The 24125-nt window shown below is 59.4% G+C and overlaps 3 protein-coding genes across 17 annotated transcripts; 2 read left to right on the forward strand and 1 right to left on the reverse strand.

The window, feature by feature from the left end:
• Positions 1-278: 278 nt before the first annotated feature.
• SPATA33 (spermatogenesis associated 33) lies at positions 279-8631 on the forward strand. Of its 3 annotated transcripts, XR_006730490.1 has the most exons (5): positions 279-377; positions 584-757; positions 7166-7485; positions 7616-7708; positions 8596-8631. XR_006730490.1 is itself a non-coding variant. In XM_045533855.1 (3 exons), exons 1-3 carry the CDS (start codon positions 341-343, stop codon positions 7375-7377), a joined length of 423 nt encoding a protein of 140 aa, XP_045389811.1. In that variant the 5' UTR covers positions 279-340; the 3' UTR covers positions 7378-7600. The 3 variants fall into 3 exon arrangements, 2 of the variants coding, with proteins under 2 accessions (XP_045389811.1, XP_045389810.1); XM_045533855.1 differs by lacking the exons at positions 7616-7708; positions 8596-8631 and having other exon boundaries at positions 7166-7600; XM_045533854.1 differs by lacking the exons at positions 7166-7485; positions 7616-7708; positions 8596-8631 and adding an exon at positions 6449-7151.
• Positions 8632-8662: 31 nt separating this feature from the next.
• On the forward strand, positions 8663-21780 carry CDK10 (cyclin dependent kinase 10). 12 transcript variants are annotated; one of them, XR_006730491.1, is made up of 14 exons: positions 10649-10762; positions 12830-12941; positions 13650-13721; positions 14201-14303; positions 14442-14523; positions 14751-14818; positions 15337-15389; positions 15601-15670; positions 16218-16325; positions 16660-16783; positions 16852-16991; positions 17328-17380; positions 17620-17901; positions 18003-18261. XR_006730491.1 is itself a non-coding variant. In XM_045533863.1 (13 exons), the coding sequence occupies exons 1-13, from the start codon at positions 8777-8779 to the stop codon at positions 17715-17717; spliced, it is 1119 nt and encodes a 372-aa protein (XP_045389819.1). In that variant the 5' UTR covers positions 8663-8776; the 3' UTR covers positions 17718-18261. The 12 variants fall into 12 exon arrangements, 11 of the variants coding, with proteins under 11 accessions (XP_045389819.1, XP_045389823.1, XP_045389816.1 ...); XM_045533863.1 differs by lacking the exon at positions 10649-10762 and adding an exon at positions 8663-8851 and having other exon boundaries at positions 12869-12941; positions 17620-18261; XM_045533867.1 differs by lacking the exon at positions 10649-10762 and adding an exon at positions 10536-10617 and having other exon boundaries at positions 12869-12941; positions 17620-18261.
• Positions 18265-22429, reverse strand: SPATA2L (spermatogenesis associated 2 like). Of its 2 annotated transcripts, XM_045533856.1 has the most exons (3): positions 22343-22429; positions 21718-22021; positions 18265-20170 (listed from the first exon to the last, which is right to left on the reverse strand). In XM_045533856.1, exons 2-3 carry the CDS (start codon positions 22018-22020, stop codon positions 19190-19192), a joined length of 1284 nt encoding a protein of 427 aa, XP_045389812.1. In that variant the 5' UTR covers position 22021; positions 22343-22429; the 3' UTR covers positions 18265-19189. The 2 variants fall into 2 exon arrangements, with proteins under 2 accessions (XP_045389812.1, XP_045389813.1); XM_045533857.1 differs by lacking the exon at positions 22343-22429 and having other exon boundaries at positions 21718-22024.
• Between the last annotated feature and the right edge of the window lie 1696 nt (positions 22430-24125).

A 24125-nucleotide genomic window follows, 5' to 3' on the forward strand; every position in this document is an offset into this window, starting at 1 on the left:
AGAGGACGGCGGCGGGCCCTGCGGGCGGGGCCGGGGGCGGGGCCGGGGGCGGGGCCGGGGCGGGGCGGGGCGGCCGCGCGGAGGGCGGTGTTGCCGTGGCGACCGCCCCGTTTGTGAGTCGCTCGGGGCTGCGCGGCCGCTCTCGCGAGAAGACGGCGGCGGGCCCTGCGGGCGGGGCGGGGCGGGGCCGGGGCGGGGCCGGGGGCGGGGGCGGGGCGGGGCGGCCGCGCGGAGGGCCGCGTTGCCGTGGCGACCGCCCCGTTTGTGAGTCGCTCGGGGCTGCGCGGCCGCGGAGGGGCGGGGAGCCCGGCCTGCGCCGGCGGGGGCGGCGGGCTCGCCCATGGGCCTTTCCAGAAGCAAACACGCCCCCAGGAGAGGTAACGCGGGCCCGCCTGCCCCGCGCCCCGCGCGCCGCTCCTGCCGCTCGAAGCCCCGCCGGGGACGGTGACTCGAGACGTCCCCCGAGACGGGGTGTCTCCGCGCTGTCCCATTTACTCCGGACCCGAGCAGGCAGCCGAAGGACTGCGGGACGCGGGGCCCCGGGGGCTCGGGAAGTCACCGGTGTGGTTCCCCTGTATTTCAGGTGAGGAGCAAAGGAAGGCGCACGCCGGTTCAGTCCCCGAACCTAAGGACAAGTTGGCGGAGCAGCGTCCCCAGGAAGCCAGGCCGGCGGAAAGGGAGGGCGAGAAGCCCGCAGACCCCGGTCCCGGGGCGGACGCGGCCAAGCACCTCCTGCCGCCTTCGGCTTCCGGCGAAGGTAGGAGACCCCCGGGGGCAGAACCCGAGTCGGGGGTCGGGGGAGGCAGGAGCCCCAACGACGACAGGGGTTTGTTTCGGGACCCTTTGCGTGTGAGGTCACTAACTGTCCAGAGTTGTTGTGGAAAATACAAGCTCAGTAAAAGTTTAGGCAAGTTTCCAAGTGATGGATGCACAGCACACAGCCCACAGGGACGTGGAGGACAGCTGCAAGCGTTTCTCAGCCGAGGGATCCGGGAGGGCTGGATATCTTGGTACCACTGTGATCCCTTCAGCATCCCACAGAATGGACCAGAACCTCCGGAGGCCGCCAGGGGCCGGAGTGCGGCTGTGGACCACCCTGCCTGGCACAGTGCGGAGGGTGACCGAGGAGCGGGTAGGACGGGATGGGACGAAGGAGTTAAACAGTTTGGCAAACTTATACTTACTTCCTAACAGCCTAGTGTGGCCAGACCTTTGGCTGTGTGGGCAAGATGAAGCCACAAAAGCAGGAAAAAGCCAGAAGACAAAGTCTCTCATCAGTTTTATCACGTGGGTTGTGGAGATGGGACTGTTAAATGTTTAAAACAAGGAGAGATACCTGCAGTCCCAGCTACTCAGGAGGCTGAGGCAGGAGGATCACTTCAGCCCAGGAGTTTGAGGCCAGCCTGGGCAGCGTAACAAAATCCCATCTCTAAAAGAAATTAAAAATTTAGAGATAAAACAAGGGTAGGGTCTGTGCCTTGGAAATGTCTTTCCAGCTCCAGAATAGGGGTTGTCAGGAGAAACAAGGAGCCTGACAGAGAAGACCTAACACACCCCATTGCTGTGATCTGTGGGAACCAGTGAGCTGTGGCAGTAGGAATTCTAGAAGGATCCAGGAGGTGGACCCACTGTCTGATGAGATGGAGGGGGTGGTGAGCCAGGAGGCGTTTCAGTGGTGATGAGAATGAGCCTCCAGAGGGTCCAGCAGGAGGAGTGACGTGGCTAGGACAGAGGAGTCTGCGTTGTCACCCCGGCTAGAGTCCAGTGGTGTCATCATAGCTCACAGCAGCCTCAAACTCCTGGGCTCAAGCAATCCTCCTGCCTCAGCCTCTCTGGTGGCTGGGACTACAGGTGCAGCCACCACACCCAGCCACTTTTTCTACTTTTAGTGGAGATGGGGGGGGGTTGTCTCACTTTTGCTAAGGCTGGTCTCGAACTCCAGACCTCAAGCAATCCTCCCACCTTGGCCTTCCAGAGTGCTAGGACTACAGGTGTGAGCCACCAGGGCGGCCTTGGGGCATATTTTAAATCTGAAATTTGGGTGTTGGTCTTGGGAGAAAGACCTGGACTTGAAATCCCCTCTTCGGAACCCCTCACTTGAGAGTAAAGGCCGCAGGAAGGGCCATAGTCCTAGGGCAGAGGTTTGGAAAATGCTACCTGTCAGGACGCTTTTAGCTGAAAGTTAGTGAAAAGCCAACTAAACGTAGCCTTCACACTGCGGGATTTAGTGTCTCACGAATGAAGAGTGAGAGGCAGGGCTTCAGGGTGGTTTGCTGAGCGGCACGGCTGTGACCTCAGGCCTTGGCATGTTTCTGCTTTGCCACCCTCAGTGTCAGGGACGTCTTACTCCACAGCCCCCAGATAGCTGTATGGCTCCAGCTAGCACATGCAGACGGGCCTGCTTTTCTCCTTGCTGTATGCAGGCAAGGAAACCTTCCCCGGTTTCCCTCGCCTGCCTGTCCTCTGTAGGGTGGGCTCAACGTGGGCAATTCACCAGGGGCTGGAAGAGGCCGTGAGGCAGTGGAGGGGCGGGACCTCTGCAGCGGGGGAGGTGAGGCAGGGGGCTGCCTGTTGGACAGGCCCCCGCAGTGTCTGTTACACCGTCAGGCGTGGGGTGGGAGGATGGCGGTAAAGGGAAAGCAGCGGGTCAGAGAGCGAGAGTGACGGTGGAGCTTCCAGAACAAGGAGGGCTGTACTCTCTCCACGTGGCGGAACATGCTCAGCAATGACAAGGAACAAGCCACCGTCACATGCCGCGCTGCGAAGGAAGCCCCAAAGCATGCCACTAAGTGAGAGAAGACAGATGTAAAGACCACAGATAATGGTCCCCTTGTATGAAACGTCCAGAAAGGCAAGTTCATGCACAGAAGCAGATGAGTGGTTGCCCGGGGCTAAGGGTGGGAATGGGGACCGGCCACGACTGAGCACCAGGTGCCTGTCTGGGGTGACGGAAGCTGCATCCGGGTCTGCCCAACCCTGAACCTGGGAGGCCAGTTGGAGCCACTGCAGTCAGCAAAGCTGATGCCTGAGCCCTCCCAGCCCCGGTGCCAGACCTGAGTGGACAAGCCACTGGATGATCCCGGGCCTTCCCAGCTGCGACAGCACATATGACATGGCAGCTGCAGTGGTGACCAGCCCTGCGTGCGCCACCCTGGACATCCAGTCCCAAGGAGCCTCCAGATGACTCAGGCTGCAGACGACATCTGACTGCAATTGCCTGGGAAATAAGACGTGGTAACTGGGGCTGGGCGCAGTGGCTCAGGCCTGTAATCCCAGCACTTTGGGAAGCTGAGGCAGGAGGATCACTTGAGCCCAGGAGTTGAAGACCAGCCTGAGCAACATACTGAGACCCATCTCTACAAAAAACAGAAAAATTAGCCGGGCATGGTGGTGCACACTTGCAGTCCCAGCTACTACAGAGACAGAGGCAGGAAGATCGCTTGAGCCCAGGAGTTTGAGGTTGCAGTGAGCTGTGTTCACACCACTGCCCTTGGCCCTCATGCCCAGGCAACAAAGTAAGAGCCTATATCAAAAAAAAAAAAAAGAATAAGAAAGAGGATTGTTATAAGGAAACGTGAAAGATCTTGAGCCAAATGCAGTCTGGGCACTGGATGAGTCAGTGTTAATTTTCTTAGATGTGGCAAAGCTATTATAGTGAAGCTAAAATAAAATCTTTAACTGATATAGAGATACACTGCAACATTTATGGGTGAAATTATATGTCTGACATTTGCTTGAAGATACTCAGAAAAAAAAAAGAGGAAGACAGGCAAAACAAGGGGACGAATGTCGACTGAAGCTCGGTGAGGCACGTGCAGGCACTGAGGCTGTTCCACATCCGTGTGTGTTTGAATACTTTTGTCTTTTTTATGAAGGTAGAGTATACTTAATTGCAAGAAAATTTTGAAAAAGAAGAGAAACGTAAGGAACATTTCCATCAGCTGTTAAAAAATATCAAGCTGAGTGACAAAAGCCAGCCTCACGAGGTCACGTGCTTTTGACTCCATTTGTGTAACATTCTCCAAGTGACAAAACTACAGAGACAGAGAACAGACTGGTGGTTGCCTGGGGTGAGGGATGGGTGTGTTCAGAGAACAGGGATGTCTGTGAAGGGACAGCAGGAGGGAAATGGCTGTCCCTGTGGTGGTGGTCACATGTGATTAAGTGGCACAGATCCGTACACACACATGTACCAGTGCCGGAGCCCTTGTGTGGATACTGCTCTACAGCTGTGTTACCATTGGGGAAAACTGGTAGAGGGTGCATAGGACCTCTCTGCAGTACTTTTGCAACTTTCTGTGAACTTATAATTGTTTTAAAAATAAAAATTGTTCAATGTATCAAAAGTTTTAATAATGAAAATATAGTTCCAGTATAAGAATAGATGAAATATGAAATAGAGACAAGAGAATTCCATCTCTCCCTCCTCCTACCCCCGTCCTTCTTCCCTCCTCCTCCTTCTGACCTCCTTCCCTCCATCCTCCCTCCCCTCCTTTCCTGCTTCCTCATCTATCAATATGATCACTTTGTTTGAGATTGGAATGAAATTGTTCAGCTGTGGCCAGAATTTATTTTCCTGAGTAGATGGCCGAGAATTATGAAGAGGGCCTATTTGCATCTCCTTAAATTATTCAGGTATCTACATTATTGCTCCGTGTGGAAAACTTAACATCACTGAGTTGTGGATTACTGTCTTTTAACTTGTCACTTAGCTTCCACGTGTTTATTTTCAGTACTGGCTGAAAGTGTTAATGCTTTCATATTTTTAGCACAATGTGCTGCATACAACGAGCAAATAAGGTTACATGTGTATAGAATTTCACTTTAGTTTAACTAAATATTAAAAAAAGAAAAAGAGACCGGGCGCGGTGGCTCACGCCTGTAATCCTAGCACTCCGTGAGGCCAAGGTGGGAGGATCGCTTGAGTTCAGGAGTTTGAGACCAGCCTGAGCAAGAGCAAGACCCCGTATCTACTAAAAATAGAAAGAAATTAGCCAAACAACTAAAAATAGGAAAAATTAGCTGGGCATGGTGGCGCATGCCTGTAGTCCCAGCTACCTGGGAGGCTGAGGCAGGAGGATCGCTTGAGCCCAGGAGTTTGAGGTTGCTGTGAGTTAGGCTGACACTGCTGTACTCTACCCAGGGCTGGGCGACAGAGCAAGACTCTGTCTCAAAAATAAAAAAGGAAAAATTGGAAATAAACTAAATCATGTTCATCACAGGGAGCTGGTTACATAAACGATGGGACCCCATGACAGAAGACTACAGGTCGCCATGAAGGAGGAGGCCCGGCCCCGCTGGACTGTCAGGTGGAAAGCTCAGCCTTCTATGGAGTGTGCATCGGCACATAAATGGCTGGAAGGATAGGAACCAGGATGTGCAATTTTAAAATCAACATGTATTAATAAGCCAGTCAAATTTAGCAGTGGGGGGTTGAATAACAACTTTAGTGACACTAATGTTAATAAGTTCTGATAACCCACTACCATCGGAACAGCCAACATGTATTAATTTTTAAAGTCTTTTTTTTTTTTTTTTTTTTTTTTTTGAGACAGAGTCTCACTTTGTTGCCTGGGCTAGAGTGCCGTGGCGTCAGCCTAGCTCACAGCAACCTCCAACTCCTGGGCTCAAGCAATCCTCCTGCCTCACCCTCCCAAGTAGCTGGGACTATAGGCATGTGCCACCATGCCCAGCTAATTTTTTATACATATATATTTTTAGTTATCCAGCTAATTTCTTTATATTTTTTAGTAGAGATGGGGTCTCACTCTTGCTCAGGCTTGTCTTGAACTCCTGAGCTCAAACAATCCACCCACCTTGCCTTCCCAGAGGGCTAGGATTACAAGCGTGAGCCACCGTGCCTGGTCAGTTTTTAAATGGTCTTAACATATAAAAAGTTTTTATAATCAGTATAAAAATGAACTCTCCAATTTAACATAAGTGTAAAATAAGAAGAAATGCATTTTTTGGATTTTTGTAACAATAAAAATGAGAAGAAGCTGGGCATGGTGGCACACGCCTGTAGTCCCAGCTGCTGGAGAGGCTAAGGCAGGATTGTTTGGAGCCAGGATCTTGGGGCTGCGGTGAGTTTTGATCACACCTGTGAGCAGCCTGCACTTCAGCCTGGACAACACAGCCAGACCCTGTCTCTGAAAACAAGGAACAGAGCAGGGATAATCTCTGGGCCCCTCGCTGGCCACGGGTCATCTGGCAGTTAAAACAGATGAGGCTGCGGGTGGCCTGGGTCTGCACACCTCCCTCTGCCACGCCTGGCTGACGAGCCTTGGGCAGGTGATGACCTCTCTGTGCCTCAGTTTCTCCATCTATAAAACGTAGGTCGTAGAAGACCTTCACCAGAAGCTGTTGTGTCATTATTCACTGCTGTTATTCCAGGGCTCAGAACAGACAATGACAGCTGTCATTGTCATTGTCAACTCTATCCCACCAGGTAACTGGTTCATGAGGTGCTCAGTGGGGAGCAAAGCTGCAAACCAGTATGAGCACATAACTGTGTTCCTGAGAGAGCGCGCCTGTGAGCCTGTGCAGAGCGAGGAGTGTCCTCTCCATCGTGCCGTAAGAGGCCCGAAAGGACGCAGCCCAGGCTGCAGCAGTGGCTGCCTGGGGGGCAGGCCAGGAGCCCTACTGCTTCTCTACGTGGTAACATTTGACAGGCTGGGCGGTTCACAGGTCTTACCCATTCCTTGTAACCTTAACAAGTTTAGGAATGTGTGGGGAACATCGGAAGTGTACACTCCTAGACCATTCTAATCAATAAAGTTCTGTATAGGAAGCTGCTTGTACCAGAATTATTGATAGAATCCTTTGGAAATTGCATTTCTGAACCCTACACTCTGAGGCAACCCCTGCTTGGACACGTGACCTCTCTCCCTCCTGTTTCTGTCACCCTGAAGCCATCCTGCAGCGCAGCCATTCCACCGTGGATCGTGGAAGCCCTTCTGTTTTCTTCCTTGAAGGAGGGCATCTAGTATTCCCAAACCCACTGAAGCTCTGGAATGTTCCTTGACAGTTTTGATCACGTTTGGCCTAGCCCATTTCTTTTGCCGCTCACCATGGATGTAACTCCTTTGCTCTGACGGGCACTATCTGCAATGTGAAAGGAGTGTCACAGGGACCTACTGAGTGTCTGGATGTTTCTTTCTTCTAGAGAAACCTGACGGGAAGCAAAAGTCCAGCAGGAAGAAAAGTGTCATTCCACACATCATCATCACTCGAGCCTCGAACGAGACTCTGAACAGCTTCGGCTCCAGTGGGAGTGAAGAGCCGAGGACCATCCGGGAGCACAACGCCTGGGGCCCCTACCACCGACACAGGAACCCCAGCACGGCAGACGCCTACAGTGTACACACCAAAGAATAAACAGATGCCCCCGCCTCTCGTTACTCACTGGGATCTGGGTCTCGCAGCAGCGGCAGAAGGGCCAGCCCACCCTCGGGAAGCTGCAGTTGCCCTTCTTCAGTCCATGAGGTTTGCCCCGTGACCACCTCGGTGTTACCTTCCCCAGAGCTGCTGGCAGCCTGGTGCAGGCAAGAGTGACTGGCTCAGAGAGTGAACTTTGTGGTAATAAATGAATAAACTAGTATTTTCCTGTTGCAAGTGGCTAGCTGAGCAGGTGACAAACGGCCAGCAGGTGGCGCCTCGCGCTCCGACTCACGATGGACAGTTAGGAGCCTTTCCGTTGCAATAGGCTGTAAGTACTTGGAAGTTACGAGATGTCCCCCAAACTTGGGGAAAAGGCCAGATTTTGAGGGCTAAACTTCAAGGTGTAATGTTCTCAAAACAGAGAGGTGCAAAGTTACCTAACGGGCCCGAGGGCTCCTAGCTTGACTGTAATCTGACCCAGTGTACTGAAAGGCCCAGAAGAATGTGGTTTGTGTCCTGGGGGTGTGGGGCAGCTTGGGCACCTGGGCTTTGCAGGTGGCCTTGTCAGCACTGCCATGTCTTTCTGGCCCATGGATGAGGGCTCGTGACGGTGAAGGGCCATTCAAGGGACCCAAGCACAATGCTGTCAAACAGCTTCTCAGCTGACTCTACCCTCGCCAGCAACCCTTGGGTCAGGCTTGCCTTTCTTCCGGTATCGCCTAGAATGCCGTGCCCTGTCTGGTCTCACCTATTTAGTGACAACGTGCCAGCTTTGTTATTTGCTAGACTGGTTGGCAGGCTTATACATGGTCTCCAAGATATGCTGGCCCAGGTGGACTAACAGAACCAGGGGACAGTAGCATGTGCACCAGAATCACGGACACATCCCTAGTTGCTGGGGTGAGGAGGCTGCTGCGGTCACACACATACACAGTGTCTAATACAGGCCTCCCTAGTACACATGCACATGTGTGTATACACAGCTCAATCTAGTACACACATACGTATATATAGTGCTACATACGTACACATACAACCTAAATAATGACTGAAAAATGAATTCCAAAATCAAAAAGTATAGCATGATGATACAACGTTTTTTTTAAAGAGTTTTGCATAAATGTATTTTAAAGTTCCCTGGGGAGGGAAAGCAATCTACCAGAAAATATCTAATTTTTAAATTTTTTTTCTTTTCTTTTTTTTTTTTTGAGACAGGGTCTTGCTATGTTGCCCAGGCTGGTCTTGAAAGCCTGGCCTTAAGCAATCTTCCTTCCTCAGCCTCCGGAGTAGCTGGGATTACAGACATGATCCACTGCGCCTGGCTAATTTTTTAAAAAATGTTGAAGACTTGCTACTGAAGTCCTGGTTTGCATTAACCTACGTTACTGGAGCCCAGATGGGCCTATGCTCCTGGGCACCAAGGAGCTCAGCTTTCCAACCCTTACAAGAAAACCTCCACGAGGGATCAGAGGTAAGTGGTGGTCTACACTCCATCACACACCACACGGAACAACTGAGTGCCCATCCCTCAGGGCTTCCTGGGCTGCCTCGGTTGCTCTCCAGCAGCGGCCCGTGCATTTCCCTCTCTGTCCTCCTAGGTGGCTCCAGAGCCAAGCAGCTCTCCCCAACCTGCAAAGACAAACGTTGTGAGAGTGGCAGGAGAACAGGAAATGCAACCCCTGACTTCCTTGTGAATGACAGTGCCTCCCCTCCTGCACAAGGCTCTGTCCCTGGCTAGAGATGGGGGTGAGGCTGGCATCAAGCATGACACGACTACCACGGAGGTGGCTTCCAGGGATTGGCCCTGCTCCCCAGCGCCATCGGGAGCATAGCTCTCACTTACAGCTGGCTCTTGGAAGAGCTTAAAGCACTGCAATTGTTACCGATTTCCTGGAATTGACATTTGTAATTTGAGTATCTCCTGAATGGCTCACTACTGTAATCCCAGCACTCTGGGAGGCACAAGTGGGAGGATTGCTTGAGGCCAGGAGTTCAAGACCAGCCTGGGCAATATAGCAAGACCCCATCTCTACAAAAAATTAAAAAACTAGCTGGGCCGGCCGGGCGCAGTGGCTCATGCCTGTAATCCTAGCTCTGGGAGGCCGAGGCGGGTGGATCGCTCGAGGTCAGGAGTTCGAGACCAGCCTGAGCAAGAGTGAGACCCTGTCTCTACTAAAAATAGAAAGAAATTATCTGGCCAACTAAAAATATATATACAAAAAAAAATTAGCCGGGCATGGTGGCTCATGCCTGTAGTCCCAGCTACTCGGGAGGCTGAGGCAGTAGGATCGCTTAAGCCCAGGAGTCTGAGGTTGCTGTGAGCTAGGCTGATGCCACGGCACTCACTCTAGCCCGGGCAACAAAGTGAGACTCTGTCTCAAAAAAAAAAAAAAAAAACAAAAAACAAAAAAAAAAACTAGCTGGGCCTGGTAGTGCCAGCTACTCAAGAGGCCGAGGCAGGAGTATTGCTTGTGCGCAGGAGTTGAGGTTGCAATGAGCTATGAACACGCCACTACAAGACCCTGTCAGGCAATCAGTCAATAAAATAATAGGGTGGGGAACCTGCAGCCTCAAGGCCACATGCAGCCCTCCACTGCATCCAAACAAACCCCGTTATTCTGTAAAGTCTGGATTCAGCAAAAGGCATAAGTGTTTTCTTTATGTGGATCAAAACCAGTTGGAGTCTAGTCCAGGTTTGGCTGGTTTGAGCCCCACCAGCTCACCTGGATTTCAACAGTGAGGCCAGATTAGGGGACATGCCGCCCCTGATTCTGGGCCCACGCGCCAAGGGCCCTTCGGAAACATTCCACGTGGACTTTTCTTGTTCCACCTTCCAGGGCTGGGCCAGGGACTGGCAAGGCGGACGCCGCCAGAGTGGCTTGAGCAGCCTCGGAGCTCCGTCTCTGCAGGGAAGGGAGGCGAGGGGCGCGGACACAGCCGGCCCCGCGCACGGCGGGCGAGGCCCGGACGCCGCCTCCGAGAGCGCCCCCACCGTTCGCCCCGCGCGTATCTGGCGCACAGACCCGGCCCCTCTCCGGGAGGACCCCTCGCCGGGATGGTCGCAGTGGCCTCCCACTCCGGCCTTGTCCTCCGCCGGTCCCGCGGGCAGGTGCCCGGGCTTAAAGCTCAAATAAGGCCCGAACCGCGGTGGCCGCGGGATGCTCGGAGCCGAGGTCCTCAAGGAGTTCTCGAGAGGTTCCCTTGGTAACCGTTGCTAAGGAGAGAACACCTCCGGAAGTAGGTTATGCGCCTGCGCACAAGAGAAACGGGGGGGCGCGGCGAGGCGGTATCCGGCATGGCGGAGCCAGAAGCCGAGTCGGAGCAGATCCGCCTGAAGTGTATCCGGAAGGAAGGCTTCTTCGCGGTGCCTCCGGAACACAGGGTGCGACGGGGTGCCACTCGGGGCAACTGTGCCGCCTCGCCGGCGGCAGGGCCGGGCGGCGGCCCGCTGGGACCGGGTGTCGCGCTGCGGCGCCAGGGTTTCCGGCCCGCGGGACGACAGTCCCAGGGTTCCCCGCGGCTGGGGCGGAAGCCGGCCGGGCGGTCCCGGGACCCGGGGGCGGCGCCCTGGGAAGGGCAGGCTCCGGGCTCCGCCTCGGGCGCCCTTGAGGTTTGCGCCCAGGCCGGGAGCAGCTGGCGCCGGGGGAGAGTCCGCCCGTCGGGAGAGCCGAGGCTGGGTCGGGCAGGGCCCCGCGGGGCCGGCAGCTGTCGTAGCGCCCAGTGCGGGCCCCTGCGCTCGTACTGCCCCGTAGTCCTCCCAGCGACCCCTTGCCGAGGTGAGTCCTCGGGTCGCTGAGTGGGCTGTACCGAGGTGGACAGGCGGTGGAGGGACGCAGGTTCGAGTTGTGGAAGCTGGATTGTGTTTTAGCTGTTTGCTGATGCTCTGGTAGGCCGAGTCACGGGTCCAGTGAGGCTCACTAACAGTGGCGTACAAGCAGCAGGAGCCACGCTTCCGTCCCGTGATGGTCACTGTACGCCATTCAGGCGTGCAGTAGGTGCTTGCTGAGTTACGGGCACTGTGTTGGACGCGGGGGTAAAGCAGCGAGTTGGAAATCTGCTGTCACAGGGAGCTAAGACCCCCCCAGCCAAGGACAGTGCAGAGTGCACCGTGGTAGGTGCCTTAAGACGTAAAGTGTCAGGGATTTTAGAGAAAGGAATTGTTTTCAGCTGGGGGAGGGGCAGGAAGATCTCAGTAGAATGGGTGGCATTTCTTTGGGGCCACAAAGTGTGTCCAGGATTTGGACAGCCGGAGACGAGAAGGGGTAGCATGCTAGGCTTGGAGCAGTGGAGTCAAGGAGGAGAGAAAGGGTACACAGGAAGCACAGGAGAGAGGGACGTGAGAAGGGGAGTTAAGGTGGGACAGGGAGGCCAAGGCGAGGTCAGGGAAGGGCGCCAGGCCGCGTGATCCTGATCTGGTTCCCCAGGTGTCAGGAAGTAACAAGACCTAGAGCAGGATTGTCAGGGAAGCAGGGAAGCCAGGTGGGAGCTGTTAGAATTCCAACCTTGCTGCATATACTTTCTATTTTTTTATTTTTGTGTATTTATTTTTTGAGACAGGGTTTTGCTTTATCACCCAGGCTGGAGTGCAGTGGCGTCATCATAACTCACTGCGGCCTCAAACTCCTGGGCTCAAGTGATCCTCCTTCCTCAGCCTCCCGAGTAGCTGGGACTACAGGTGTGCACCACCACACCTGGCTAATTTTTCTATTTTTTGTGGAGACGGAGTCTTGCTCGGGCTGGTCTCCAACTCCAGGCCATAAACAGTCCTCCCTACTTGGCCTCCCAAAGTCTAGGATTATATGCATGAGCCACCTGCCTGGCCTGCAGGTACTTTTTAGATGTAAAAGGAAGAGCTCAGTCAGCCCACCTAGATGTGCAGCACGTTAAGAAAGTGTATTCAAGTACGGGCTCTCTACTAGGACAGAGACCCCAAAATATGGTGACTCAGGTAAGGTGGAGCCTTATTTCTCTCTCCCCCAACAATCCAGAGAGAGGCCGCTGTTTTCCACAGGTGGGCCAGGCTTTCTGGGTCCGTGTTGATGCTCCCCCCGTACTTCAGCCACATCTCAGGGTGGGTGGCAACCAGCTCCCTTTCATCTGGAAGTCACACGGGTCCCTTCTGACATCCCAAGGCTGAATGCCACTAGGTCATGTTTCATAACTCAAAGGAAATGGTGATGTCCGGGTGTTGGGGACCGTAGTCTTTTCTACTGAAGCGTTTCCACATGGGGCTGGTGGCTACCGTTACTGGACAGCAGACGTCTGTACCATGGGACAGTGAGTGGTTGGGCCACTCTTGATACTCAGAACGCTGGCCCTGTATCATCACCCCTTTTTATTATCAGAAAAGCTCCAGTGTGTGGTTGCTTTTTTGTTTGGTGAGAAAGTCATGAGCGGGCTTCTTTGTACAAATTATGTGTGAAATTTCCATCCTCCATTGTCCCATTAGCTGCCAGCTACCAACACTGGTGGCGCCATTCTCTTCCAGCTGGGACGATGCCGGAGTGTGAAAGAGTTTGAGAAGCTGAACCGCATAGGAGAGGGTACCTACGGCATCGTGTGTGAGTAGCCGCGGTTCACGCAGGGGGCGCGTCAGAGCAGCGGCTGTGCCGGGACTGGAAGGGGCTCAGACCCTGCGCTCCAAACCAGGACAGAAACTCGTGCAGGAAGTTTAGTTCCTGGTGTAATTACCACAAACTTTATACCATTTCTGGATAAACATAAGCATCAGGTGGCTAATGCCAGTCATCCAAACGTGTCACCACAGAGTGGAGATAACAATTAGAGAAATAAAATGTAGAACTTTCAAAAGCAGCTGGAGCTTTTAGTAGCTGCAAAATTGGTGTTATTCCAGGAGCTGCACAAATTAGCACAATGCTTTGTGGAGCGATATTCACACAAAATAAGGATTATTTATTTTTTCTAGATATAGTATTTTATTTGGTGTTAGAACATGGTCACAAGACACCAGACAGTGCTCTGCATGCTAAGGACTGAGAGCTTGGCAGTGCTCTGTGTGCTAAGGACTGAGAGCTTGGCGTCACACAACTCTGCAGAGCAAAACAGCACCCCCGCCCCTCCACAGGAAGACACCCCCGGGGAACATGTGTCTTGGGCCAGGGTTGTGGCTTGCACAGAGTGAGGACTGAGTGTCCCTGGCATTGGGTTGTCAGAGAAGAGGGGAGTCCTGGGAGCCCAGGAAGGGCAGTGAGAGGGAGCCCTGATGGGGGATCGGGCTGGACTCCGTCATGGACGTGCTTCCACTCCAGATCGGGCCCGGGACACCCAGACAGACGAGATTGTCGCGCTGAAGAAGGTGCGGATGGACAAGGAGAAGGATGGTGAGCAGGGGTGGGGGCAGGAAGGTGTGAGTTACCTGCGGTTTCCTCAGGACTAAACCCTCCTGAGAGCCTCATGGTGCTGACGTTGCCGTGGGCAGCACAGCCGGGAAGGTGTCGTCCGGCCTCTGGGACAGTTCTGGGTGGCCCTGAGCCTCAGCTCCCTGAGCCCTGCATGCTCCTGCCTCCTGTCTGCTGGGCGGGGTCTGCGTCCCCCCATCTTCCTCCTGTCTGGTGACTCCACTTCATCTTCTCAGCTCTGCTGTCACCCTCCACACCGAGCCACTGTGGCTGTCCCCCCCAGGTGTCCCCATCAGTGGGCGGGGCTCGCTAAGGCTGTCCCCCCAGGTGTCCCCATCAGTGGGCGGGGCTCGCTGAGGCTGTCCCCCCAGGTGTCCCCATTAGTGGGCGGGGCTCGCTGAGGCTGTCCCCCCAGGTGTCCCCATCAGTGGGCGGGGCTCACTGAGGCTGTCCCCCCACAGGCATCCCCATCAGCAGCCTGCGGGAGATCACGCTGCTTCTTCGTCTTCACCATCCGAACATCGTGGAGCTGAAGGAGGTGGTTGTGGGGAACCACCTAGAGAGGTGTGCACTCTCCTGGCCCTGCATCGGGCCCTGGCTGAGCCCCTGCCTGTCCCTGCCTTGGGGGACCCCCTTCTGCAGCAGTGGAGACCCTTTGCCTGCCTGGGGAGGCAGGAGGTAGCATGCGTCTCCCCTTTCCAGCATCTTCCTGGTGATGGGTTACTGCGAGCAGGACCTGGCCAGCCTCCTAGAGAACATGCCGACGCCCTTCTCCGAGGCCCAGGTTCGTAGCGGGGGCCTGGGGCGGGGCACGCGTGTGCCAAACATGCCACCTCTGCGTCTCAGCTTTAATGAGGCAGATTTTACTGCCTGTCGGGCACCACGGGAGAGTCAGGAGTCCTGGGAGCTCTGCCCATCTGACTGGTCACTGAGGAGGGGACGGACAGTAGCACCTTTCCAGCTGGGCTCCTGGCTGCGCACCCTGACTGACGCCTCGGGCCCTTTGCACAGGTCAAGTGCATCGTGCTGCAGGTGCTCCGGGGCCTTCAGTACCTGCACAGGAACTTCATCATCCACAGGTGGGTGGGCAGGGCCTGGGGCATGGTCTTGGGCAGAGGGCGTGGTGGAGACGGCGCTGGTTTGTGACACTGGGGAGGGTGGTCCCTGGCCTCCGGTGCCAGCATGTCATTCCAAGTGCTGTGCAAGAGAGGAGCAGACGTGCAGTGGCAGTTCTTTAACTGCCCCGCGGGGAGGGTCCAGGGCCAGACAAGTCACAGAAGCCCTGGTACCCACTGGGCCCTCAGAGACTGGTGGCGGGTGGGTGTACGTGCAGTGGGCAGTGCCGTGACTCACACCAGGCGAGCAGCGGCTTCTGCCCTGGGGCAGCTGGTGGGACGTCTGGGTGGGAACCAGGCGGAGTTGGAGGTGAGACGTCAGCGTGAGGCCGGCTCTGCGTTTGCTCCGAGCCGTCCACCGCCTGCCCTCCCTTCTGAAAGGCCTGGACATGAGGAAGGGTGCAGGAAAGTGTCACGTGATGACAGTCTGCCCTTGTCAAGCTTGCTTCATGGGAGCCACCAATGTCTCTTTCTTGTCACAGGGACCTGAAGGTCTCCAACTTGCTCATGACCGATAAGGGCTGCGTGAAGACAGGTGGGTGCAGCGTGCTGGGCTCACGTGCGTGGAGTTGTCCTGTGTCCACCGCCCTTGCCTGAGCTGGGAGGGTGTTGGTCCTGTCAAGCACCCTCAGGCTAGAAGCTGATGTGCCTTTGTGGCCCCAGGTGCCTGTGCCTGGCTCTGTCCCCAAGTGGTGACTTGTTACTCTCACTGGGTGACACGCTCCACTTTCCCTTCTCTGCTGCAGCGGATTTCGGCCTGGCCCGGGCTTATGGCATCCCAGTAAAACCAATGACCCCCAAGGTGGTGACCCTCTGGTGAGTCCCCTAGACACGTGGGGCCCCCGGGGAGCAGGGATGCATGGTGCGGAGCTGTTCAGAAGGGCTGGGTCTAGGACAGCTTCCCAGGGGAAGGGATGGCAGCCAGGCTCCATGGCTTTGGGAACCTGCCTTGTCCGGGTGGCTGTGAAAGCAGCTCAGGATGGGAAGGCCGTGGCCGCCTCACAGACGGGAGGGGGCGGCCTGCGCAGCAGCTGTAGTTCTCTCTCGTTGACGTTCTGAACAGGCAGAACAGGGTTGTGGTTAAGAGCAGGACACTGACGTAGGTCAGACCCGGGTCAGGGTCTGCACGTGACCTCTTTCTGCCGTGTGTCTTGTAATCCTCATCTGGAAACGGGCTGACGGTGGTGGCTGGGTGTGGCCTGTGCTAAGGATTCCGTGGTTCTGGTTAACACACAGGACACTGGGGACAGGGTAGCTCCCCCGCCAGCAGCTGCAAGCAGGGTGCAGGGCAGAGGGCGCTGGGGTCAGCGATCCAGGTGTCCAGGCCACCGTGGGGTCTCAAGGAGGCTGTGTCCTGTGGTAGGCTGGGCTGGAGGGGCCAGAGGTGTGAGGTGGGGCACTCTGTGTCCAGGTACCGAGCCCCCGAGCTGCTGCTGGGAACCACCACCCAGACCACCAGCATCGACATGTGGTGAGCAGGGACTGCCGCCCCCTTGGAAGGGCTGGGGTGGGAGCAGGGTCACCTGGTGCCCGGGCTGGGCCCCAGGGCGGGGGTGGGAGCAGGGTCACCCGGTGCCCGGGCTGGGCCCCAGGGCGGGGATGGGGGCGGGGCTGGGAACCCCAGAGGAACGTGAGAAGGAAGCTTCAGCCTTCACAGGCCTTTAGCAGTAAGGCCCACAGGGGGCCTGCTGGGATGGGGTCATGGGGCTGGGTGAGGAGCCCGGTGGTCACCTGCCTGTCCCACCGTGGTGTCTTTGGACCCAGCACGGGTCTGTGGCCACAGCGAGGCCCACTCCTCCCCACAGGGCCGTGGGCTGCATCCTGGCCGAGCTGCTGGCCCACAAGCCCCTTCTCCCCGGCACTTCCGAGATCCACCAGATTGACCTGATCGTGCAGCTGCTGGGGACACCCAGTGAGAACATCTGGCCGGTGCGTGTCCAGGGCAGGCCCCCCCTCCCTGTGCCGTCCCCCCACGGCTCAGCGCCTGCTGCTTCTAGGGCTTTTCCAAGCTGCCACTGGTCGGCCAGTACAGCCTGAGGAAGCAGCCGTACAACAACCTCAAGCACAAGTTCCCATGGCTCTCGGAGGCCGGGCTGCGCCTGGTGAATTTCCTCTTCATGTACGACCCCAAGAAAAGGTGCGACCCCCACCTGCAGCGCTGCGGCCGGGCCCTTCGGGACCACAGGGCCTTGACCTCTGTGCAGGGGTCAAACGAAGGATACCTTAGACCTGAATCCTTCAGGGGTAGTTTCTCAGAACACGGGCACCACTGCTGCCCACCCTGGTGCACGTGCCGGGCACCCGGCCCACGTGGCCTCTGTCCACCCGTGTTGTGGAGCCCACTGTGAGGTCCCGTTTGCCCACCGCTGTCTTTGGGAACGTTGAACCACAGCTGCTCAGCCAGGTGGGATGTCAGGGGAACAGACTGACCGAGGGCGAGGGTCCCACTGAAGACTTTGCTGCCTTTCTCTAGGGCCACAGCTGGGGACTGCCTGGAGAGCTCGTACTTCAAGGAGAAGCCCCTCCGTGAGTGCCAGACTCCCCCGGGCTCTGCTCCAGTGGGGCTTGGCCAGCAGCCCATTTTGTCTGGGGTGGAGCGTGGGCCCTGGGCAGACCCTGTCTGCAGGGTGGGAACAGATGGCGCAGGGACAGCACAGGGCCAGGCCCAAATGCAGAGCTGGATTCAGCCCCGCAGATGCCCCCCTCACTGGGGCTCTGCCCGGGCAGCCCCCCCACCCCGTGCTGAGCCGCTCTCTCCCCTGCAGCCTGCGAGCCAGAGCTCATGCCCACCTTCCCCCACCACCGCAACAAGCGGGCCGCCTCGGCCGCATCTGAGGGCCAGACCAAGCGCTGCAAGCCCTGACACTGAGCCCCGCACACACCTGCACCCCTCAGCCGGATCGTTCAGTCAGCAGGGGACAGACGGTCCCTCAGGCCAGGCTGACCAGCCACCTGGGATCCAGCTTGTCTCCTTGGCTAGGACATCCTCCTCCAGCCAACACCACCACTCTCATCTGCACCCACCGCCACCCCCAGAGACAGGCAAGGTGTGGCCGTGGGGCAAGGCAGGGGTGGGGGCTCCAAGCCTTCGCACCCCAGAAGGGCTGGGCCGGGTCTGGTAGAGTTTGAGACCCTCACTTCTCAGCAGGAACTGTGGGTGCAGCTCCAACTCTGTGAGCATCCTGGAAACGCTGGTGGGTGCTGACCTGGGACTTGGGTCACCTCTTGGTCACCAGCAGCTGCCCAGGGTGGGGTGGGGGCCACAGTGGCATGCCCCTGAGCACACCAGAAGGGGAGCTGGGCTGGAGGCCGAGCTGGGTCTGGCCCCCCCCAGAAGAGTGTGCACTTGGGTCTAATGCTGAGGGAGGAGGACAGTGGGGTCCCCCCAGATAAAAGCTTTCCTGACACTGTGGTTTCTCTGTCCTTTAATGCATGTTGGGGTTCTGACTCCTGTGACATCGACATGTCCTGTGAGTGGGCTGGGTTGGAGGGGTGAGGGCGGTGCCCCATGCCCAGGGAGGGGTGAGCCCAGAATAGCCTCACAGTAGCCCAGGCCAAGAGCACCAGTCCCAGAGGTGGGCCTGGGGCAGACCCTCCTCCCCAGCCCGTGGGCTGTGCTGCCTCAGGCAGTGGCTATGCGGGAACTGGCTGCACCTTTACCCACCAGGAGCCCCTCACCCGCCTTCCACCTGGGAGGCTGGGGTGCTGGCGAGGACCCTTGTGCTCACGGCCTGCCTGGCCGGTGCCTCCTGCCACCTGTTCCCTGTCACCTGCAGCTCCTGGGCACCATTTCCTGTGGAAACCTGGCCGTGTTGGCTGTGGCTGAGCCTGTGGCACCCCAGGGGCAGGGCCCAGGGCCTCACAGCCAGGTCCACTGTGCACCGGGCAGAGGCCCTGACTGGCCCAGTGGAGCTTGGGGGCCTCAGGGCACCCTTGTGTGGGCGATGTGCCCTGGACCTCGGACTTCACGGAGCAGGTCAGGAGCTGCAGGCCTGAGGGACCGGCGTTCCTTCTCAGGGAGAGGTTTGAGCACTATGACACGGACACATAGGCTGGGCCCCTCTGCCCCCACATGTGGGCACGGCCTGGGTACCAAGGAATAGGGAATGTGGGGAGGGGCTGCTGCTGGCAGGGGTTCAGGCTTGGCCCCCCCAGGAGGTGCCTTGTATGAAATAAGGACAACCCCCCCATCCCTCCCAAGTGGGGCCTGGACTCGAACCCCCCCCCCTGCTGTGCCAGGATGCCCCAGGGCAGGGCAGCCTTGGCCCCAGCCCCCCAAAGAGAAGCACCATGGGAACTGTCTCCCAAAGCCCCCAACCTGGGGCCCATTGGGGCCTAGGGTCGGGCCCCAGGGCTGTCGTAGAGCAGGGTGTCCATCTGCGCACGCTGCAGCCACAAGCGCCGCTGGGTCTCGCCGAGCAGCACGCGCAGGGAGTGGCTGGGCCGGCAGGCGGGCAGGGCCGAGCAGTGGGCCGCGTGCAGCTGGCGGCAGGTGTCGCAGCACAGGGTGGGCAGTGCGCCGGGGAGCAGGCAGCCGTGCGCCTGGTAGCCCGGGGGCTCTGGGGCAGGCCCGTAGGCCGAGGCCGGTGCCTCTTCCGCCCGCATACGCCGGGGACTGGCCCCCCCAGGGCTCCCGGGGGCTTCGGCAATGGCCAGGTCTCCAGGCCGACTCAGCTCCCGGCGCAGAGAGAGGAAGGAGAAGGCCGAGGGCTCAGGCTCCAGCTCCTCCTCGGAGGCCCCATAGGGTGGGCTGCTGGCCCGAGACAGCTCCTCAGCCGGGGGCTCCCAGGCCCGGCCCCCGGAGCCCCACAATTTGGCACTCTGCTCCCAGAGTGGTGGCCTGTAGGCCAGCTCCACGGGGGGCGAGTCTGGGCCTGGGGACGGCTCCTCGTACAGACTGGCCTCCTCGGAGCCCTCGTCTTCCTGCAGGTCCCGGTACAAGTCCAGTGGGGCCCTGTAAGCCGCCGGGGAGCCCCGGGGGGGCAGGGGCGGCGGCTCCTCGTCCTGGGCCAGCCGCTGCTGCAGCCACGCCACGCAGGAGGCCACGTCCCCGCTGGCCCGCCGGGCCTGCAGCAGCTCCTCGGCCGGCAGCACGCTGGTGCCCAGCTGGGCCAGCACCTCTCCCAGGATCTCACACTCCAGCCGGAGGGCGAAGCAGCCCAGGGCCACCTGAACCAGCTGGCAGGCCGGGGGAGGGGCAGTCACCATGAGGCGGTGGTTGTCCCTGCGCACGTAGCCCATCTTCTGGAAGCTCTTGAGGAGGAGGTCCTCCGAGAGTACACCCTTGAGCACGTGCACGTAGCCCCCTGAGAAGGTCTGCAAGGGAGGGACCTGGTCAGCCACAGCCCCCCCTCCCCAGGCTGGACCCCGGGGTGCAGGAGACCCAGGGTCCGTCGGCCCTGGCCTTGGCCGGCTTCTGATGCTTGGCCCCCCCTTCCCCAGACTGATCTAATCAGTCTGGGGCAGGCCTGGGCATCAGAATTTTTAAATTGTAATTAAAAATAGTATTTACCTGGCTCATAACTTGGAACACAAAGAGCCCTTACATTGAGAAATTCTACTCTTCTCATTTCGGATGCACCTGCCCAGGTGTTTGGTTAAACAAACACAAACACAGACGAATATAACGAGCCCCTGTAGCAGAGAACCTCTTAAGGGCACTATTCTGAACTTTGGTTTCTTCCATTTCAGCCTCGAGATCTTTCCCTGTGGGGACAGGGGCTTTGCCACTGGGTTTTCCGCCACGTGGCTGCAGCGTGCAGCTGGGCTGAGCCCTGCAGTGACCAAACCGAAGTCCCTTCTAGCTCCAGAGTGAGGTGATGAAGGCAAAGAACGACTAGGACAATGTGTGTCTCTCCCAACTTGAAACCTCCTTAACTCTAGGACCTCGGCACCTACGGCATCTGCCACTATTGGGCCCCAACTGTGTGCGCATGGTGCTCAGGACTCTGCATTCGTGCCTCTGCCCTGCAAACTGGACTATTCGTGTGTCTCCTTCTCAGAGGAAACGGGTTGTGAGAGGTTAGGTACTTGCCCAAAGCCACACAGCCAAGAGGCAGAACCGGCGCTAAGCAGGTCCGGCCACCTGCGAAGCCGGGCGTTACTCTCCGGGCCCCCAGCCCGCCAGCGTCCCAAGGGCGGGCCTGTCGGTCTGCTTTGGCCGCGTGCTGGTGGCGGTCCTTCTCCCCTCCCGTCTGAACCCGAGTCCCAGAACCCCACTCGGGCCAGCAGTTCTCCTGGAGCAGCTAGCGCGCCCCCTCCGGAAAGGCTGCCGCTACCATGGCAACTGGCGGAGGCGTACCTCGCCCACGTGTGCAGTGACATCATCGCCTTCCTACTCTTGGAATTAGCTCAGCGCTCCCGGCGGCCCTACCCCCTCCTGCGGGCCAGCAGCTCCCCCAAAGGGGCCAGGCCGGCCCTGGGCACAGGCTCCGAGCCCGGGCCGGCCCCTGCCGACTTCGCAGGGCACACACCCGTCCGCGTGCTCCTCCCAGCCTCAGCGTCCTCCGCAAATGGGATCAGCCCACATCCTGGAGGAATTAGGATGACCAGGGGACCTCAAGTCCCTCCTGTGCGCGTGTCCTCGGATTTCCATGGCAACTAGGGCCGCGAGGCCACTTCGGGGACTGCGGTGATGCGGGATTTAAAGGGCGGGGCTCGCCCGGGCAGGCAGCATCCAAGCCCCTCCGCCCGCCCCAGGTTCTTGGGAGCTGACCCAACACCCGCCTGTCCCGAGTGTTCTGAGCCCTGGAGGCCACCCGAAAGCCCCCTCCCGACGGGAGCCAGCCCCCGGCAGCCTGGTAGGAAAAGCAACCGAGGTCCTGTCGCCCGCGGGCGCGCTCCCCCTCGGTCCAGCGCCCTACCTTGATGGTGGTGAACTCCTTCCTCCAGGGCAGCAGGTACAGGTGCACGGCGGCCAGCTCCAGCAGCTCGAAGGCGCGGGCCAGGCCGCGCAGCGCGGGCGCCAGGTCGGCGCGGCCCCACAGGCCGTCGGTGAGCAGCGCCAGCGCGTCGTCCTGCAGCGCCCCGTGCAGGTCGAAGTCCTCCACCAGGATCTGCCAGAGCACGGCGCGCAGCGAGGGGTCCCCGCACACGCCCGCGCGGCCCCGCCGCAGCTCGCGCTCCAGGCACAGGCGGTAGTCCTCGGACAGCGAGCTGCTGCCCATCCTGCGGCGGGGCTGGGGGTCAGCAAGCGCAGACCCCTCCCGCGGCTGCGCGGTCCCGGTCTCTAAGCACCCCCGCCCCGCACCCGCAGGGCCCCTCCCGCGGCTGTGCGCCCCCCGCCGCGGATCCGCGGGGCTCCTCCAGCCTGGAGCTCCGGTCCCCTCCAGCGGAGGGGCTTCCCGCACGTGCAGCCCCTCCCTCTGGCCTGCAGACCGCGGCCCTGCCGGCTGTGTGCACGGGACCGACAGCGCCCCGTCCCAGACCCCCGTCCTGACCACAGGCCCCTTCGCCACCAGATCGAGCTGCGGGACCCGCACGCGCTACCTGTCCGTCCCCGGCGGTCCAGACGCCGCCGCCGCTCAGCGCTGGGCTCTCCCCGGCCGCGCGCTTCCGCCGGGCGTGGGCTCCGCGCGCTGGCAGTGCGGTGACGCGGGGGGCGGGCCCGCCTGCTGCCACCCCTCGGCTGCCGGCGGGGTGGGCGGGGCCTGGGGAAGGCGGGGGACCGCGGCCCCGCCCGCCGAGCGCCGGCGCCTCCCGCCACCCCGGCTGCTGTCGTCCACCGCCGACCCCCGGGCGGGAGCTGCGGGCGGTCGCCGCCTGCTTGTCCCCCGCAGCCCCTCCCGCGGGGCGGGGGCCGGAGCCCGCTCGCTGTTCCCGTCGGAGGGGCTTCCGGGAGCCGACCCTCGGGGCGCCGGCGGGGCCACCCGCATTGGCTGGCGGGGATGGCTGAGGGCGTGGGGCGGGGCCATCCCGACGGGGACGCCCCATTTCTTGGCGGGGATTGGTTGGGGTGCGGAGGGCGGGGCTTTTCCCGGCGTGGGTAGGGCCGCCCGCACTTCCTGGCGGGGATTGGCTGGGGACTCCGTTTCCTGGCGGGGATTGGCTGGGGGCGCAGGGCGGGACCCCGTTTCCTGGTGGGGATTGGCTGGGCGCGCGGGGTGGGACCCCGTGTCCTGGCGGGGATTGGCTGGGGGCGCGGAGCGGGGCCATCGGGCGGTGTCTCGGGGTCTGGCACAGCGGCCTCGCGGGCCCGGGGTCTGCGCCCGCCCGGCTGCGCGGTCTCCGGCAGCTCTCGGCCCTCGGGCCTGGCAGCTCCGTCGGGGGCCCGTGGAGGCAGCGCGACGGCCGGGCCGGCTCCGCGGGACGTGCTGCCGTTTGCTCGGCGCCGTCGGCCCCTGGCTAAGCTGCCCCCGCGGCGGGCGTAGCGGGCGGAGGGTCCGGCGTAGAGCGAGGCCCACCCGCCCGCGCGACGGAGCCGAGCTTGCCACGTGGCCTGCCGGCCGCGGGTCCGAGTCTCAGCATGTTCGCCCGGCACTTGCGTTGCGACCGGGCTGGCGCTTCCCGGGCCGTTCTGGGGCCACCGCAGCACCCTGGTCCTCTCGCTGTTGGCGGGACCCAGCCTCGCTGCCACGCCGAGCGCAAGGGGCCGCCGACTTCGCGCGCCTCCACCTGCCTTCGCCGCCTCGAGCGCAGGGGTCCCGCGTCCCCAGCCCGCGACTGAGCTCGTGCGGCCCGGAGCCTGCCGCGACTCCTGGGATGGGCCTGACCTGGTGGGCCCTGCCTTGCCTCCGAGGACGCTGGCAGCCGCATGGAAAGCCCTGCCCTGGGCTATGAGGTCCTCCTGGAACCTGTGAATGTGGCTTTATTCGGAAATAGGGTTTTTAGAGATGTAATCAAGTCAAGATGAGATTATTCTGGATCAGGACGGACCCCAAATCCAGTATGACTGGTGTCCTTGTAAGAAGTGAGAAATTTAGACACATGCCTGGGGAGGAGGCTGGAGTGATGCAGCTTCAAGCCAAGGAGCACCAAGGATTCCCGCAGCCACCGTCTCCCGCGGAAGAAGGCGGGAAAGGCTCCCAAAGTCTTGCGAGGGACGCAGCCCTGCCCGCATCCTGGTTTCGGGTTTCTGGTCGGCAGAACCATGAGAGTAAATTTCAGTTCTAAGCCACTCGTTCTATGGCATTTGTCATGGCAGCCCCAGGACACTCATCCGAACCTCATATATCTGCTCTGACAGCTCTGCAGTCCCAGCCGACATCAGCAGCCACTGTGGACAGTGGACAGAACCCAGCCCTGGTCACTGGGTTACGCCGGGGGAGGGACA

Source organism: Lemur catta, chromosome 20, assembly GCF_020740605.2.
Source record: "Lemur catta isolate mLemCat1 chromosome 20, mLemCat1.pri, whole genome shotgun sequence".
NCBI lineage: Eukaryota > Metazoa > Chordata > Mammalia > Primates > Lemuridae > Lemur > Lemur catta.

What these genes read in the sequence shown, in the direction of transcription:
- SPATA33 (XM_045533854.1), top strand. Translation starts at nt 341, where the DNA reads ATGGGCCTTTCCAGAAGCAAACACGCCCCCAGGAGAG. An exon ending in CAAACACGCCCCCAGGAGAG is followed by an intron (nt 378 to 583) that starts GTAACGCGGGCC and finishes CCTGTATTTCAG; the next exon opens with GTGAGGAGCAAAGGAAGGCG. An exon ending in GCCTTCGGCTTCCGGCGAAG is followed by an intron (nt 758 to 6,448) that starts GTAGGAGACCCC and finishes CTATCCCACCAG; the next exon opens with GTAACTGGTTCATGAGGTGC.
- CDK10 (XM_045533858.1), top strand. Translation starts at nt 10,676, where the DNA reads ATGGCGGAGCCAGAAGCCGAGTCGGAGCAGATCCGCCTGAAGTGTATC. An exon ending in GTGGGGAACCACCTAGAGAG is followed by an intron (nt 14,304 to 14,441) that starts GTGTGCACTCTC and finishes TCCCCTTTCCAG; the next exon opens with CATCTTCCTGGTGATGGGTT. An exon ending in ACCACCAGCATCGACATGTG is followed by an intron (nt 16,326 to 16,659) that starts GTGAGCAGGGAC and finishes TCCTCCCCACAG; the next exon opens with GGCCGTGGGCTGCATCCTGG.
- SPATA2L (XM_045533856.1), bottom strand. Translation starts at nt 22,020, where the DNA reads ATGGGCAGCAGCTCGCTGTCCGAGGACTACCGCCTGTGCCTGGAGCGC. An exon ending in AGGAGTTCACCACCATCAAG is followed by an intron (nt 20,171 to 21,717) that starts GTAGGGCGCTGG and finishes CCTCCCTTGCAG; the next exon opens with ACCTTCTCAGGGGGCTACGT.